This window comes from Saccharomycopsis crataegensis, assembly GCF_037102585.1.
Source record: "Saccharomycopsis crataegensis DNA, jcf7180000000072, whole genome shotgun sequence".
NCBI lineage: Eukaryota > Fungi > Ascomycota > Saccharomycetes > Ascoideales > Saccharomycopsidaceae > Saccharomycopsis > Saccharomycopsis crataegensis.
In genome coordinates this window covers 1,903,456-1,920,784 of record NW_027043819.1, presented here as the reverse complement: position 1 = coordinate 1,920,784, position 17,329 = coordinate 1,903,456, and the positions used below count along the sequence as shown (strand labels likewise).

General features: G+C 40.7%; 9 protein-coding genes across 9 annotated transcripts; 6 read left to right on the top strand and 3 right to left on the bottom strand. All coding sequences in view use genetic code 12, as the record gives it.

The window, feature by feature from the left end:
• Positions 1 to 196: 196 nt before the first annotated feature.
• Positions 197 to 2,380, top strand: MSS11 (Mss11p; the record flags this gene model as incomplete). Its single annotated transcript, XM_064994291.1, has 1 exon — positions 197 to 2,380. One exon carries the CDS (start codon positions 197 to 199, stop codon positions 2,378 to 2,380), a length of 2,184 nt encoding a protein of 727 aa, XP_064850363.1.
• Positions 2,381 to 2,714: 334 nt separating this feature from the next.
• On the bottom strand, positions 2,715 to 4,217 carry MRX18 (17-beta-hydroxysteroid dehydrogenase-like protein; the record flags this gene model as incomplete). The annotated part of the gene is made up of 1 exon (XM_064994290.1): positions 2,715 to 4,217. One exon carries the CDS (start codon positions 4,215 to 4,217, stop codon positions 2,715 to 2,717), a length of 1,503 nt encoding a protein of 500 aa, XP_064850362.1.
• Positions 4,218 to 4,727: 510 nt separating this feature from the next.
• Positions 4,728 to 5,708, top strand: DASC09_006860 (OST3/OST6 family protein; the record flags this gene model as incomplete). Its single annotated transcript, XM_064994289.1, has 1 exon — positions 4,728 to 5,708. One exon carries the CDS (start codon positions 4,728 to 4,730, stop codon positions 5,706 to 5,708), a length of 981 nt encoding a protein of 326 aa, XP_064850361.1.
• An 896-nt stretch (positions 5,709 to 6,604) lies between these two features.
• Positions 6,605 to 7,012, bottom strand: SNN1 (Snn1p; the record flags this gene model as incomplete). Its single annotated transcript, XM_064994288.1, has 1 exon — positions 6,605 to 7,012. The coding sequence occupies one exon, from the start codon at positions 7,010 to 7,012 to the stop codon at positions 6,605 to 6,607; it is 408 nt and encodes a 135-aa protein (XP_064850360.1).
• A 668-nt stretch (positions 7,013 to 7,680) lies between these two features.
• On the top strand, positions 7,681 to 8,898 carry MME1 (Mme1p; the record flags this gene model as incomplete). Its single annotated transcript, XM_064994287.1, has 1 exon — positions 7,681 to 8,898. The coding sequence occupies one exon, from the start codon at positions 7,681 to 7,683 to the stop codon at positions 8,896 to 8,898; it is 1,218 nt and encodes a 405-aa protein (XP_064850359.1).
• A 523-nt stretch (positions 8,899 to 9,421) lies between these two features.
• On the top strand, positions 9,422 to 11,922 carry RSP5 (NEDD4 family E3 ubiquitin-protein ligase; the record flags this gene model as incomplete). The annotated part of the gene is made up of 2 exons (XM_064994286.1): positions 9,422 to 9,441; positions 9,603 to 11,922. 2 exons carry the CDS (start codon positions 9,422 to 9,424, stop codon positions 11,920 to 11,922), a joined length of 2,340 nt encoding a protein of 779 aa, XP_064850358.1.
• A 643-nt stretch (positions 11,923 to 12,565) lies between these two features.
• DASC09_006820 (protein-lysine N-methyltransferase) lies at positions 12,566 to 13,537 on the top strand (the record flags this gene model as incomplete). The annotated part of the gene is made up of 1 exon (XM_064994285.1): positions 12,566 to 13,537. The coding sequence occupies one exon, from the start codon at positions 12,566 to 12,568 to the stop codon at positions 13,535 to 13,537; it is 972 nt and encodes a 323-aa protein (XP_064850357.1).
• A 243-nt stretch (positions 13,538 to 13,780) lies between these two features.
• On the bottom strand, positions 13,781 to 15,480 carry CCT2 (chaperonin-containing T-complex subunit CCT2; the record flags this gene model as incomplete). Its single annotated transcript, XM_064994284.1, has 2 exons — positions 13,781 to 15,367; positions 15,478 to 15,480. 2 exons carry the CDS (start codon positions 15,478 to 15,480, stop codon positions 13,781 to 13,783), a joined length of 1,590 nt encoding a protein of 529 aa, XP_064850356.1.
• Positions 15,481 to 15,826: 346 nt separating this feature from the next.
• On the top strand, positions 15,827 to 16,927 carry DASC09_006800 (glycosyltransferase family 8 protein; the record flags this gene model as incomplete). Its single annotated transcript, XM_064994283.1, has 1 exon — positions 15,827 to 16,927. The coding sequence occupies one exon, from the start codon at positions 15,827 to 15,829 to the stop codon at positions 16,925 to 16,927; it is 1,101 nt and encodes a 366-aa protein (XP_064850355.1).
• Between the last annotated feature and the right edge of the window lie 402 nt (positions 16,928 to 17,329).

Genomic DNA, 17,329 nt, shown 5'->3' with positions numbered 1-17,329 from the left:
CATATTATTAGTGAAATTAATCACGGATATTTCAGTCACCTGACACACACCAACAGATTGTGTGTGTGTGTTTTTTTTCTCTGTCTCTCTGTCTCTGTCTTCCCTTGAGAAAAAAAAAAAAGTTTTTTTGTCAAAGTGTTTTCTGTGCTGTTAGCAACAAAATATCACAAAATTGCTAACCACCTCTCGCAACACGATGGATCCCTCCAACAACCCTTCTTCCGTCGATAGTGCTGCTGCTGCTGCCGAGGCTGTTGCTGCTGCTGCCGCCGCTGTCGATAGTGCTGCTGCTGCTGCCGCTGCTGCTGCTGCTGCCGCGGTGGCTGTCGGTTCTACTCTGAACAACAACAACGACGACGTCGTTAATGATGATAATGCCGCCGCTACAAACGCGGTTCCTAACAATGACGATCACCAGTCTCATGATGATGTTAGTGCTGCTGCTGCTGGGGATGATGAAGACGACATTGATGATGGTGAACTTCCTGGACCTCCAGAATCGATTGACCATAGCATTGTCCAACCTCCAGCCCCACCAGAACAATCTTTTGCAACCATCGATGAAGCGAAAACTTATATCATGAACTATATGGCGCACACCAACACCAAGTTGGTGATTTATCGGTCTAATCGGTCTCGTGGCACCGTCAATTACCGATGCCATATGAGTAGTGGCGGTAAACAGCATGGAGAAGATTCTAAAGACAAGAATTGCGCGTTCAACGTGTCGATCAAACACGACCGGTACACCAACCGCTATCAATTATCGGTTCCATGTCCACTTCATTCGCATCCGGTGGCAGGATACGACCCTTCAAGAATCAAGTCGTTCGAGGCGGTGGAAACCATCTTTGATTTGGTGCACAGTAGCGGGATTGTCGATCCTGAAAAAGTCAAGACGGTGGTTCAGTCGAAATTCGCGATTTCCCCAGAAATCGGCGAAAAAGACCATGACATTGAGCTCCGTATTGCGTTGCAATCATTTGATGATTTGAGTAAATTGATTTATAAGTTGCTTTATTACGAGAACATTAGTGATTTCGAAAGCATCAAGTTCTTTGTCGCCAACACTTTTAAAGTCTCCGGGCTTTCTGATGATACCATCAGGAACGGTATGCACCGGTGTTTCAAACTTAAAGCGTTTGTCGATAATATTCTTGGTAATGCCCCGATTAGCCAAGTTAATCGCCTGCTTCTTGAGGCGGCCAACATGTTTTCTAGCTCCGAAAACATTGATCCAGAAATTTCCAACGCCATCGTCAAAGAAGAGAATGATAAACCCCACGAAAATCAATTGCAAATGCCATTTTCTTCGAATGTTCTCAGTCAAGCAATCGCCCTTTCTTCACTTAGTAACCATCAACTTGCCAGTACCATGATGGAATCATTTAAGTCGGCTCGGGAAAATGTTGGCCCCCAGGGATCAGCGATGGATCCTCACCAACACCAGCACCAGCACCAGCAACAACAACAACAACAACACCAACACCAACTCCCTCACCATATTCCTCATCATCTTCCTCACCACCTTCCTCACCACCTTCCTAATAATAACAATAACAACCAAATGACATCGGCGAACCAAGACTCTATGGAAATTCCTCCTCCGGTGGAACAAGATTTCAAAACCATGGAAAGTGCAAAGGCGTATTTGAAGGCTTACATGGCCGAGACCCAAGTAGGGCTTGTGATTTATAAATCTGGCAAGAATCGGGGTTACGCATTATATCGATGCGAGCGTGGGGGTACTCCAGCAGAAAACCTTGTGAAACGTCGGAGTAGTATTAAGCAAGCCGCGATCAACGTCAATGAAAAGGGAGAGACCGTTGATAGTTTAGGGAAAGTGATCAAGAAACGGAATAGACAATCCCGGAAATTGAATTGTCCGTTCAAAGTCCACGTCAAGATGGACAAAAAAACCAATACTTATAAGTTATCGGTGCCATCTGCCGAGCATAACCATCCTTTGGCTTACAATAACTTGAAAGACCATCCGATCTTGAGAAAACGTACCGATGAACATATCAAGTACATGACCGACTTGTATTTGCAAGGGATGACCAAGCCTCAGTTCCTCAAGCGCAGATTACAGGAACGGTTCCCTGATTTGCAGATCATCGATAAAGATATTTATAACGATATCCGCAAAATCAAAATGAATATCAACGCCGAAATCAACCAGCAATTAAAAGAATCGGGAAACGGGTTCCAAGTGCCGAAATCTGAGATCGCTACTGATGCCGTGATTCCTGCTACTGGTCATATGGGAGGTGCCGGAGGAAGTGCTGGGGTCACCCATAATATGAGTTCTGCTGGTCAACATATGAGTGTTAGCCCTCATCTTGGTGGGGCAAACCATCACCATCATCATATGGGTTGAAAATCAGTACATAATAATGGTTGTATTTTTAGTTCTATGTAATTTCTTTTCTTTTTTTTTTTTTTTTTTTTTTCTTCTTTAATCTTCTTCTTCTCCTTCTTTATTTAATTGTATCATCATTACGGCTTCTTTTATTTTATATCAAATAACCAATTTAAAAACTATTTTATTATATCTTGTTGATAAGTTTTGGTAGTATATCTTGAAAACAAACAAACAAACAAACAAACAAAAGCATTATTTGGGCAAATTTGAATTCATATAGAAGAACATGCAATAATGGGCTTCAACCGAAACTCTACTCCATCACCACGTTAGAAAAAAAAAAAAAATCCTACTGAATAATGCCTGCTTGTTCCTCAAAAGCTTGGGCACCGGCATCAAAACCTTGATCCCACTCCCAAAGGAACCCCGAATTTCCTTTAGCCCTAGCATGTTCTGCCCGTCTAGCATTTTTCCAAGCATGGCGTCTGCCAATGGTAGAACCATCGAATTTCGCAAATTCCGCAGTGTCATTCCACCCCATCATGAACCCATCTTCAAACCGATGATGTTCATATGATTCATTTGGGTTGGCGCCGTTCCAATAATTAGAATGCTCTTGTAATTTTGCATTCAAGATTTGATCGCGCAATTCAGCACTAGGGAAATCTTTTACTGCAGTGGGTCTCCGAGGAATTGCTCCACTGTTGACCATTGGTACGAACCCCCATTCACCACCATCACCATGTTCGAACTTCAAAGTCCAGAAATATGACCCCGCGGCACGGGTATTGAATAAACGAACTTGATGTTCGAGATATTCTTGAACTTTACCTCCACGATCACCACAAAACTTGTCCCAGGTTTGCCCATCAAGCACCCCACTATATTCCCCAACAATGGTGTCGGCTTTCCAATCGACGCCTTGCAATACGGTGTTGTCAAGATCATGGATAATCGCATCAGGGGTTTTCAGTTTATCACTATCGTCAAAGCATCGATAAACATGACAATCAACCACCACCCCTAAATCTCCCCCAGCTTGTTGCTCACCTTGACAAACCCATTCTGCCCATTGACCAGGACTCCATCCATCGGAAATCACTACTGGGATACTGGCGTCACGTTTTCTGATCTTGTGAAGCGCCGCTTTGTAGTACTTGCTTTGCGATGGAGCAGGATTATCGTACGTCGCCTCATTCACCACCTGGATCCCCGCAATGTTATCATATTTCCGCAAGTCTTCGACAATGAATTTGAGACAATCGAGGGCCACCGCTTGATATTTTGACGAGTTCCAAAACCCTGGGGAATCGAGTTTTTGACCCGAATGGTCCCCAGTATTAGCTCCCCCAGGCACCGCGTGTAAATCCACAAGCACCGAAATGTTGTGTTGGCCGGCTTTTTCCACAAAATGGGATTTATAAATGTTCCAAGCGTTCTTGTAAACCGCGGCCACCGAAGCAAAAGGGGTTCCTTCGGTGAATGCCCCACCATTGACGTCCCAATACCCAATTGGCACCCGAACCGAGGTTACCCCAACGGAGTGAAGCCATTGCCAATCATCATCGCTGATGAACGTGGTCCAATGAGTTTCTAGGGCGTTTTTGGTGTTGGATTCTCCACAACCGTGGATTTGTGCGGTGATTGCTTCAAGTTCCGCTCCGGTGTCGTTGATGAAGAATCGATCGTGGATGAATTTCTCAAGCACAAACACTGATCCAAGATTCACCCCGAAATTCTTTCGGTTTTGGTAGATTTGACGTGGTGAAGGGTTGGTATTGCCTGGCTCGATGGCTGGGGCTGCGGCCACGAAATCGTACTCGAACATCGAGTATTTAAGTGACGAGAACATTGTTTGAAGGTAATTGAATTATAATTGTAATAATACTAATAACTGTAAGATATATCTCTCCTAGGGTGGCGATTCTTTCCTTAAATATATATGATGATAATAGTAGTCTGGCCAAGTCAATTTTATTTGTTTTTTTGTAGTTTTTTTATTTTTTTTTGGTTTATTTGCGGGTGGCACACGGGTATGAGGAGTCTTGGCTGCGGTTTTTGTCTGAGAGTATTTGTTTATATTTTTATCTTATTCTAGTTGATATGGTTGACCCTCATCGATAAAAATAGCAGAATCCTCAATAATCATTTTGATGTCAAAAATTCAATTTGCTACTGGGAAGAGCACCCGCAGCGCTGGTATCTCCTGTATCCTTTTTTTTTTTTTTTTTATTTTCTTACACCGCCCCAGGTGACAATAATGTTCGACGTGTTTGAAAATTCCCAATTGCGCTTGTATCAATATATATATAGATAAAACAACCACACCTTCTCCTTGCCCATTGAGAAGTCCACACATACAATGAAACTTTCCGTGTTCTTCACTCTTGTTGTGTCCTGCTTATTTGCAACCACAACGCTGGCCATCACCGCCAAAGAGGTAACGCAACTTCGTGCCAAGCAGAAAAAGTCCATCATCACCCTTAAGAACTCCAATTACGAATCCCTTCTTAATGGGCCTCGTGATTTTAACATGGTGGTGTTACTCACTGCTTCTTCTCCCCTGGTAGGATGTGTTCTTTGTTCAAAATTCGACCCTGACTACTCTGCGGTCGCCGATAGTTGGGTCAAGCAACATCCAGCCAATGACGGGCTTTATTTTGCCAAAGCCGACTTCAGTGATTCTTCCCGTAAAGTGTTTGAACGGTTCAAGCTTAACTCGGTGCCTCGTTTATTCTTGTTCACCCCGACTGGCGAAGCAACTCCGCTTGATACCGGTTTCGTTGACTTGCCATTCCTCGAAGGAGACCATTCTCAACATTTGACCAGCTACATCCAAGAACACACCGGGAAACAAATCCACGTTGTCAAACCAGTGCGTTATGACAATTTGATCTTTTCTCTTGTTGTGTCCGCCCTCTTCTTTGGCGGGGTTTACAAGTTCAGAACCCAAGTGTCGACAATTGTGTTATCAAAACAACTCTGGGGGTTCGTGATCATCTTATCAATTCTCATGTTCATTTCTGGGTACATGTTCAACCAAATCAGGGGCACTCCGTACATTGGTACCCACAATAATGGGATGCCTGAATACTTTATGCAAGGCCAACAAAACCAATTCGGTATCGAGACCAATATCATGAGCACCGTGTATGGGGTGTTGGCGTTCCTTACCGTGGCATTGGTGACGTTAGTGCCAAAGATTGAGCATCCAAAAGTCAACGCCATCGCCACTTTTGTCATGGTTTTCCTTTTATTGCTCGGGTACAGCTTGTTGTTCGATATCTTTGCCAAGAAGAGTCATGGGTACCCATTCCGTTTGCTTAGATTCTTCAGTTTCTAGTGTATATTAAAACTTTTGTCATATTTGGTCTGGGACAAAAAATGTCAATGATGGCATTCTTTTTACTAAAAATGTATTATTGGATTTTAAAGTAATTGGAATATTCCACATAATGTAGAAATATATATTATATATGATGGGGTTTTTTCATTAAATGATGAAATTATACACAATTGTTTTCATTTTAAAAACTTTCTACTGTTTGAAGAATGGGAATTGAAATTGTTGAGATTTCTCTCTCTCTCTCTCTCTCTTTGAAGTTGTTTCATTGAACAAATCGACAATACTAATTGAGCAACCACACAGTTCTCTACAATTCAACTTTTCCTCGCTCTTTCCAACTTGGTGCAAATTAATGCTTATTCCTAAACGATTTTTAACATAGTGAACTGTGGAACGATATTACAAGATCCAATAAAATAATACCATAACTGATACTGACAGATCTGAGAGTTTCCCAAATATTCGCCTTAACCATTGAAAAATCCCCAATTATCACGACTAAACCATTCGTATGAGCCAACTATTGTTAATAACCAGCCACCAGAAAGTCAAAGATTATCAAGATTCAATAGTCCAGCTGAGCATCAAAAGATGTCGAATACTATGAACTAACAGCTAAGCACAAAGCATTTTTATATGTACTATCCAATATGATGGCTCTTCATTCATGCTATTCTCACCAATACAACGACCTCTAATTACTGATTTGTAACCAATTTAAATATCAGAAAAGTAGTCCTTAAATACATTGTGGAAGTTTTGCATGATCACTGACTTGTGTGTTAGAATTTCAACTAATCCATCCAGTAAATTCAATTTTTTTTATTGGATGTTCCAGAATATTCATTCAAATTATTTTCATCCTGCATGTGCGGTATATAATAAATCTCTATTCATTCCAAACGTTCTAGAGAGCTTTTCACTCTTTTCTCGACGATTTTCAAAGTAGCAATGATCCCAGTAAGTTTGGCCTTCAACGCCTTGATCCGCTCGACCATCCGTTTGGTGTCGACAACGCTAATATTGCTTTCAAACTCTGCAAGTTTCCGCTCCAACATCCGGAGTCTCCCCACCAAAATGATCTGGCTTTCTTGCAATGATTCTAATTGGCTTGATAATGCGTCTAAAGAATCCCCCACGATACTTTGGACCACAAGCTCGATTGGGTGGATGTCATCTTCTGGCAAGGTCGAGGAAGGGTCTTCGGAATTCGAGCTTTGCGATGAGTTTGTAGAAAGTGAGCGGTGGAGCGGAGGACGAGAAAACTGGAAGGTGGCAGTGGCACTAGGGGAAAATGGCATTTATTTGTTTATTTATTTGTTATTGCCGTTGGTTTTCCAATCATCGATAACATAAGCGAGTATATGCCAACGGTTAATACAGGTTGGCCAATCAAACACGCGTGTATAGTCACGGGACCATGAGCCATCCATCCACAACAAAAAAAATTTCCGCAGTGGATGAATAATTCGGTTGAGGATTGTTTAGTGGTCACCACCACCACCGAGATATATTATCAGGAAAAGGGTATATTAACTTCAGCTGAGTGCCTTTTGTGTTTGCATTATTCAGTTCTTTCGCAACCCTTTTTTTTTTTCCGTTTCTTCGTCTTGCTATTCTTCCTTTTTCGTTTCTTTCTGGGTATTTTGTTTTCTGTGACGTTTCGGATATAATTATAGATCAAAAAGTAATCATCATTGAGGGATTTCAAAATACTTTTTCCATTTTTTTTTTTTCCGTTTGATATTTTGCTAGCCGATATTCAACCAATAATCTATATTATACGTCAATAAGGGTGATTATACATTCGATTGCTGCTCGTTATTCTCAAAAAATCCACAGACATCTTATCAAATAGAAAAGCATATATGGCTTGCCATCCAATATAGCATTTGACATAACAAAAAAGAAACAAAGACTATCAGATAGATATCCAATATTTATAAATCTTTCATATAATTGACACAATATGGATGGCCTTATAAATGTTTTATCAGGATTTCTACGAACCAATAATAATATAATTTACAACGACTGTCCCAATGTCGAGCTTAACCATGACTTGCAAGTCACTCTCAACAACAACAATATCAACAACTCTTCAATAAACAACAACAACAACAACAATAACAATAACAACACCCCAGAAAGGGGCAATGAATTTGATCCTCCAATATGGCACTGCATGATTGCTGGTCTTGTGGGTGGTGCCATCGGTGATAGTTCGATGCATTCTCTTGATACGGTCAAGACACGACAACAGGCAGCACCAAATATTCTTAAATATAAGAACACCATTGCGGCGTACCGTACCATTTTTGTGGAAGAAGGGCTCTGTCGTGGGTTGTACGGTGGGTACGGGGCAGCGATGCTTGGATCAGTACCCAGCGGAATGATTTTCTTTGGGACCTACGAGTACCTTAAGCGGAAAATGATCAATGAATGGCAGATCGATGAAACCGCCACCCATTTGGTGGCGGGGTTCATGGGGGATCTTGCCACGAGTTTCATATACGTGCCTTCAGAAGTTCTCAAGACCAGATTACAATTGCAAGGGCGTCACGATAATCCATTTTTCAAGAGTGGGTATAATTATAAAGGACTAGTGGATGCCATGGGGGTAATTGGGAAAAATGAAGGGTTCAGGACTTTCTTCTATGGGTATAAAGCTACGCTCTGTCGTGATTTGCCATTTAGTGCGCTTCAGTTTGCATTTTACGAAAAGTTCCGGCAAGTGGCGTTCGATTTGGAAGGACGACACAAGAATGAACTTAGTTTGGTGTCAGAGATCCTTACTGGGGCTGCTGCCGGGGGTATTGCCGGAGTTATCACCACCCCGTTAGACGTTTTCAAAACCAGATTGCAAACACAAAACCCGGCGAGTGCTAGGGCGGCAGCAGGAACCCCAAGTATCGATTTCAAAGGAGCGTCAATTTTCACCAGCAAACTGGCGACTAACAATATAAAGACGACACAGGCGATCCGTCAGTATACGATTCCCACCACGGCACGCCCGGCGATTCTCAATACTTCGTCGGTGATGAAGGGACTCTACATTGTGTATCGTACGGAAGGGGTGGTTGGGTTGTTTAGTGGAGTACAGCCGCGGTTTGTATGGACCAGTATTCAGAGCAGTATCATGTTATTGTTGTACCAGGAGGCACTTAAGGAGTTGAAGCGGATGTAAATACTAGTGTAACGTGTTTTATAATATATTGTGGTTGTGCTGATGACCAGGACATTAGCCAAGGAATAAAGATATACTATGAAATATGTAATATAATATAATATAATATAATATAATATAATATAATACAATATAATATAATATTAATGATAATGTAGATATATAGTATAATATAATGTAATACTCATACTAACGGTAATCTATTAGCTGAGCAATTTTGACATCCCGTGCCGAGAGAAAACCGGCCCGGTGGGCGGTGGGATTTTCCTGACTGATGTCGTGCGGTGGGTTGGAGCCATCACAATAAATAATTCACAGAGTAAAAAAAAATGGTTTTGTTTGGCACACCAACAAATCTTTCACCCAGTGCCACCTTTACGACACCCATATATAGACCCTACCAAACATCCATCCCAGCCCCGGCGGAGTCCATATACAACATATAACCGTCCCTTACCTATAGACCTTCCTCAAAACCCTCGCCAATTGCGCCCTCCTCGCACAACCAAGATATCCCTCCACCATGCCATTAGGCAGCACTAGGTACGTAGCTAAGTTTTGCCATCGCGGTATTTTATGACACTGCGAAAACACCGCTTTTTGTTGGCTGTTTCCGCTCTTTTTTTTTCATTATTAGGATATTAAACCCCATTTGAATATTTGTTATGTTAGATCATACCAGCTAACCAAATTATCTATTCTAGAATAACTGTCAAATTAGTGGCCGCGGAGTCACTTTATAAGCGAGATGTCTTCCGTTCTCCTGACCCATTTGCTGTTCTTACCGTCGACGGCGGCCAAACAACATCAACAAAGATTTGTAAGCGTACGTTGAACCCATATTGGAACCAGACATTGGAATTTTTTGTCAATGAAGATTCGCTCTTACTGATCCAAGTCTTTGATCAAAAGAAGTTCAAAAAGAAGGACCAAGGTTTCTTGGGAGTGGTGAATATCCGGATTTCCGACGTCATGGATTTGAGTATTGAAAACTTCCAGGACACCATCACTAGAAACTTGCAAAAATCCAACGATATGTTGTCAGTTAGTGGCCGCTTGATCTTGGTGGTTGCCAATTCCCCCCTTGCTACCAACCAAACAGCCGGTAATACCACCACCACGAATCCTCCATCATTAGCTACCCCTACCACCGCCGCCCAACTGAGTATCCCTACCGGTAATAGACCCGATGGTGTCAATACTGATGCGAATGGTGCTGCCCCGAATCCAAATGGTACTGCCGCCGATACTAACAGACAGTACTCGTCATTTGAAGACCAATATGGCCGTTTGCCTGCCGGTTGGGAACGTAAAGCTGATAGTTTTGGCCGTACCTACTACGTCGACCATAATACCAGAACCACAACCTGGCGCAGACCTTCTCTAAATCAAAGTGAAACCGAACGTGCCCAAGAACGCGCTACCCAACTTGAAGCAGAACGTCGTCAACATGAAAGTAGAACCTTGCCAGGGGATGAAGAATCTAACTCTTCTAATGTCCAAGTTAATACTGTTGGCCTGACTCCGGCATCTAACGGGAGCGCCGCCTTGTCAATGTCTTTGGACAGCACGACAACCCCAGGGCTTGGGGATTTACCTCCAGGTTGGGAACGTCGTCATACTCCAGAAGGTAGACCTTATTTTGTCGACCACAACACCAGAACTACGACGTGGGTCGACCCAAGAAGACAACAATATATCAGAACATATGGACCAACCGCGACAATTCAACAACAACCAGTATCACAATTGGGTCCATTACCAAGTGGTTGGGAAATGAGATTGACCAATACCGCCCGTGTTTATTTCGTTGATCATAACACTAAGACTACTACATGGGATGACCCAAGATTACCATCATCCCTAGATCAGAACGTTCCACAATATAAGCGGGATTTCAGAAGAAAAGTCATTTATTTCAGATCCCAACCAGGGTTGCGTGTTCAACCAGGCCAGTGCCATATCAAGGTTAGAAGAGATCATATCTTTGATGACGCTTATCAAGAAATCATGCGTCAAACTCCAGAAGAGCTTAAAAAGCGTCTTATGATCCGCTTCGATGGCGAAGAAGGTTTGGATTATGGTGGGGTTTCCCGTGAATTCTTCTTTGAATTATCTCATCAAATGTTCAACCCGCAATACTGTTTGTTCGAATACGCGGCTCATGATAATTATACTTTACAAATCAATCCAAACTCCGGTATTAATAACGAGCACTTGCTGTACTTCAAGTTTATTGGGAGAGTTGTTGGTCTTGGTGTTTTCCACAGAAGATTCTTGGATACCTTCTTTGTCGGGGCCTTCTATAAGGTCATGCTTAACAAGAAAATTGTTCTCCAAGATTTGGAAAGTATTGATCCAGAATATTACAATTCTCTTGTTTGGATGTTAGATAATGATATAGAGGATATGATTTTCGAAACATTTTCGTTGGAAGTTGAAAAATTCGGGGTTACGGAAACTGTCGATCTCAAACCAAACGGTCGTAACATTGATGTCACTAATGACAACAAGAAAGAATTTGCCGAACTCGTTACAGAGTATAAGATCTATAAACGTGTTGAAGAACAATTCAAGGCATTTATGTCTGGGTTTAATGAACTTATTCCAAACGATCTTGTCAATGTGTTTGATGAACGTGAGCTTGAATTGTTGATTGGTGGTCTTGCGGAGATTGACGTTGAGGATTGGAAGAAACATACTGATTATAGAGGATATCAAGAAAGTGATCAAGTCATTCAATGGTTCTGGGAAATTGTTAGTGATTGGAGTAATGAAACTCGTGCTAGACTTTTGCAATTCACTACAGGTACCTCTCGTATTCCAGTTAACGGGTTTAAAGATTTACAAGGTTCAGATGGGCCAAGAAGGTTCACTATTGAAAAGGCTGGGGAGCCAAAACAATTGCCTAAATCTCATACTTGTTTCAATAGAGTGGATTTGCCTCCGTATGCCGATAAGGAGAGCTTGGCACAAAAGCTCACCTTGGCGGTTGAAGAAACTATGGGTTTTGGTCAAGAATGATTTATGCAATTTATGTTACCAATAATTTCATATTCCCATAAAACTGAAACTGAAAAAAAAAGAACAACAAACAAAAAAAAAAGTCTATTCTCAAAATGCTCCGTCATCATGTCCAAACACTTATGTTCCAATAGAAATGTCCATAGCCAACTAATATCTCATTTAACTCCGATCCGATACTTTCATTATCTACATTCTCTTTTTCTTTTTTTTTATCAAGTATTTTTTTTTTTTTTGTTTATTTGTTGCTCTGCTCTCACTACTTGTTTAGTATGACAATCCTTATCGTAATTACTATGTTCTTTGTTTTTTTGTTTTTATTCCTTTAATTTATATCTTTTCCCTTTTTTTTTTTTTTTTTTTTGAACTTTTTCTGATCTCAACTTCTCTACTTAATCTATTTTTGTTTTTGTTTATGAAAGTTTTTGTTTGTAAAATCCCAGCTCATTGTTGACGAATTGATTGATTATGAGTATATTATGTTGTGTTAAATATACTGCTACTACTATAGCTATAGTAGAAGAAAAATAAAATGAGGTTATGCAGCCCGTTTTCCCACCATCCATGGAATATTTTCTTTTCTTCCCATCTCAGTGGATTATCATATTTTACAAGGAGCCTCCCGTTCTATATTCACACAATAATGGAGGTTTTCAAGAGAAAGATCCTTCAAAGAGTCCTTGTCAATGACATACCTCTACTGCTACCTCTCCTAACAGCCTTAGTGGAACCAGAATCTCAAACTCAACTCATCGAAACTCTCAATGACATAATTCCTCATAATCCGTACTATGCGCGGATGGTTCTCAAGAAAGTGATCGATTCCATTGAACAACACCTCGATCCCACGGAACTAGACTTCGATATTGGTGAATATTACAACCTTTATGTGCCGCTTCTTTCAGCGATACCATTATCGGCAGATGAACCAGAACCAATCCAGTATTCTTTGACTTTGACGTCTCCGGGGTTGACGGTGGCCGAGACTCCAAGGCTATTGAACGGTGCAGGCACCACTGGAAGACGTACCTGGGCGGCGTGTTTGTATCTTTCGGAATGTTTAGTGTATCGATTCCCTGAGTTTCTTGATGGTGAGCAGAAAAATCAAATCAAAGTATTAGAATTGGGAGCGGGCACCGGAGTGTTGAGCCTTACCCTTTTGAAAAATTTTAAAGATCAATTGGCAAAAGTTTACATGACCGATGGTGATAGCAAGGTGTTTGAACAAACTCGGGATAATTTCCAAAATAATGGGGTCGATACCAATGATGATCGAGTGCAAATGATGGAGTTATGGTGGGGGGAAACCACGGAATCAGCGGTACCGGAGTGTGATTTAGTGGTGGCCGCCGATGTCACTTATGATTCGGCATTTTTGAGTGATTTGGCAACAACCTTAGCGGTGGCAATCAATAAAGGGGCCATAGGGTTAGTGGCGGCAACCGTGAGAAATGAAGCCACGGTAAAAGAGTTTGAAAATGAGCTTGATCAACGAGGACTCCGATGGGAAATATGGCAGAGTGAAGCGCATCCTGGTGAGAGAAATAAAGACGACGCTTTGGTGTTTTTCAATAAGAATTCCCCGGAAATTAGAGTATATAGGATATATCAATAGTTAATGTAATAATAATAATAATAATGATAATAATTTGCATAGTTAGTAAGCGGAAAAAAGTAGTAATATGAAGGGTTGTTTTTGGAATATTTATTTCAAATATAATTTCTGAACCCATTGAATTATGTCGTTTTTGTATTACCTGATATATATGCTGGTCAGATCAACTTACAATTTATAAATATCAACATTATATAAAAATATATTAAAACATACTGAAACATAAAAGCAAATAACAATCAATCACATTGGCCCATGAGCTCTATCAGCAGTTCTTGGTTTAGCCTTGATGATATTATCCACTCTAAGTAAAACCTCAGCAGCTTCTGTGGCACTGTTAACCACATGGTATTTCAATTTATAACTTTCAACAATTCCTAACTCTCTCATGTCGGCAATCTTACCATTATTCAAATCCAATCCACTAGTGAGCAAACCCCCGTAAATGGCGGTTCTCAATTTAGTGATAAGTTCACTACTGTCGAACCCAGCATTGTCGGCCAAGATGATTGGAAGTTCACGCAAAGCTTTAGCAAAAGATTCCACGGCAAGGGATTTCTTACCATCAATGTTGGAAGCAACTTGATCGACCGCTTTAGACATGATCATTTCAGCACACCCACCACCGAGAACGGTCTTGGTGAACTTGACTGTTTGAGAAAGTACACTGAGAGCATCATGGAGAGATCTTTCTGCTTCATCGAGGACTTGTTCGGTGGCACCACGCAACACCACGGTACAAGCTTCACCGGCCTTAACCCCAGAAAACTTGGTGAAAAGATCTTCACCAATCATGATTTCTTCAATGGAGTCACAGTATCCTAACTTGACTTTTTCTGGGTGATCGAATGTAGAAACCACTTCACCACCGGTGACAAGGGCCAATCTTTCAACCCCGTCGAAATCAGCGTGCTCGATTGTACTGACACCAGCATCGGATAAAAGTTCTTCAGGATAATCGTAGATCAATTGTCTATTAACAAAACAGTTTACTTTGCCAAACTTCTTGATCTTTTCAACTTTAGCCTTCATTTTTTCCTTTTCGGATTTTTCAAGTTCTGCTAATTTAGCGGTCGAATTAACCTTGAATTTCGCCCCGAAAATCTTGACTTTATCGGTATCCATTGATGTATTGGCGATCAAAATGTTACAATTTTCGAGTTTCTTAGGTTGGTTGATCCCGAATTTCTTGTTGAGAATGAACCCTTCATCCAAATAAGAATCGGCCAATTTCCCACCAACAATCTTAAGAATTTGGATATGTTCCAAATTAACATTGTTCTTCAATCTCAAGATAGCGTTCACGGCAAGCTCGGCGAATTGCGCCTTATCTTGACTTAAAATCTTGGACGATAAAGTGGTCTTGGCAATATTAATCAAATCTTCACGGAATTTTGTGGCGTCGGTACCATTATCGATCGCAGTATTTTCTAACGCATCAATCGCCACTTTGGAAGCAATTCTGTAACCTTCAATGATTGTCTGAGGGTGGATCTTTTGGTTGATTAATTTTTCGGCTTCTCTCAATAACTCACTCGCCAAAACGGTGACAGAAGTGGTACCGTCCCCAATATTATCGTCTTGGACTTTGGACAAGTTCACAAGCACTTTTGCAGCTGGATTATCAAGAGGAATCGATTTTAAGATTGTGGCCCCATCGTTGGTAATCAATGAGCTATCTGATGATGCTGATTGTAATAATTTGTCCATCCCTTTTGGTCCAAGAGTGGTCTTGACAAGATCACCGACGGCGATGGCCCCAATGAACGCTGAAAGACGGGCATTTTCAGCTCTTTCTTCAGTTACTTGATCACCAAAAATATTCACGGACTATGGACAGCTTTCGTTAGTACAATTGTTCTCAAAAAAACAAAAAAAAGAATGAAAGAAAGAATGATATAAAACAAAAAAATTCTTATAAAAAATAATAACCCACGTACCATTCTGTACTGATCGTTTACAACAACAAATAGTATATGTATAATATCGATTCGTTGGAGTTTCTTCACTGTTTACCCAGAAATTTTTTTTTTTCTTGCAAAGGATGCTGACCACGTGATTGGGTGGCCATGCCGGGTTATGCAATAACCACGAGAAGAGTGCGTGATGAGGCATATCCATAGCTATATCTCTGCCCTTATCTTTTTCTGAAACCAGATCTGTTCTGTCTGATCTCCGATCCTTCGGTTAGTTTTAAAAGAAGGCTTGATAGGAACATTATTACAAATATTAGTACAACGCTCCCTTCCTACACCTCGATTTTCATTGAAGAATCTTCATAGTGGGAATATGACCAACGCATACGTTACACTTCTTTATTCTGCTTCTTATCTCCCAGGGGCACTTACTCTCGCCAACTCGATTAGAGATACTCACAGTGTTGCGGGGAAACTTGTTGTATTGGTGCCCAAATATGATAGCCATTTATTCTCATCCCATCAACTCCGCTTGCTTACATCAGTGTACGATGAAATTATCGAAGTGGAAACGGTTTCCCCTTCCTCCCCTGCGGATTTACACAACTTAAATTGCCTTCTCAAACGACCAGAACTCCTTAAAACTTTGACAAAACTCAAAGTATTTTCCCTCCCTTACTCAAAAGTCGTCTATCTTGATAGTGATGTCTTGGTCTGTGCTAACTTGGATCATTTGTTCGAGCAAAATATTAGTGATGGTGAGATCATGGCTTCTCCAGATTCCGGATGGCCAGATATCTTCAACACCGGGGTTTTCATGGTGGCACCTTCTCCTGAAAATTATGCTGCCCTTAACACCATTGTCAGTGATGAAGCAACGAACGCATCTTTTGATGGGGCAGACCAAGGGCTCCTCAATGAATTTTTCCAATCTTTTGGGAGATTCAATACCCATGGGTCTAGGTCATGGAAACGGTTACCATTCTTATATAACGTAACACCATCGGGACAATATCAATACAATCCTGCATATAAAAGATTTTTCAAAGACATTAAAGCTCTTCATTTCATTGGATCGTCAAAACCTTGGTATAGAAAAGTGGCAGCTTCAGATGTTGAGGAAGGTTCTAGTGAATATGACGAATTGACGAAATTATGGTGGAGAAATTTCTACAGTCATTATGGAAATGACAAGGATGTTTCAGCATTGATCAATGATAGTGATAGGATGATAAATAGTGACAGGGTGAAAACTGGTGACTACAAAATTGCGAAGTTCGACCCCGTAACGAACTTTTCCGCATTAAACTTGGAAGAGGAAGAACCTACTACTGACGCTGTTACAACAGAGATCGAAGATGAGCCGGAAAATAAGATAGGATCTGTTAACAAGAAGATGACGATTATTGATCATATGTTCCATGAACATGAGGTTACTGCTGAAAGACAGTTTGGTTTTGATTCTCTCTTCTAGGACAAGCGCACGAGAATTACTGTTATGCTTAGAATTTCTGAAATGGGTTAGATTATTGGGCATTGTGATAGTATCATTTTTTTTTTTCTACAACCTTTTTCTTTTTTATCTGTTTAATTGTTGAGTTACTTTAGATTTTACTATATTTTTGGAATTTTTCCCATTTTTTGTTTTTTTTAGTTACCGTTGATAAAATTTAATTCTTTTACACTCCATATAATTTTCGGTCACTTAATATTTCTATTTTACCATCTAAATAACATATCTAATGGCTTTGGGCAATAACAAGGTATACGTAAAATGGGGAAAGATGGAACCCATGGTTTTGTCACTTTCCCAATTGAGGCACATCAAAAAAAAAAAAAAAGAAAAAAAAATTAATCACCCTTGGCGAACATTCAC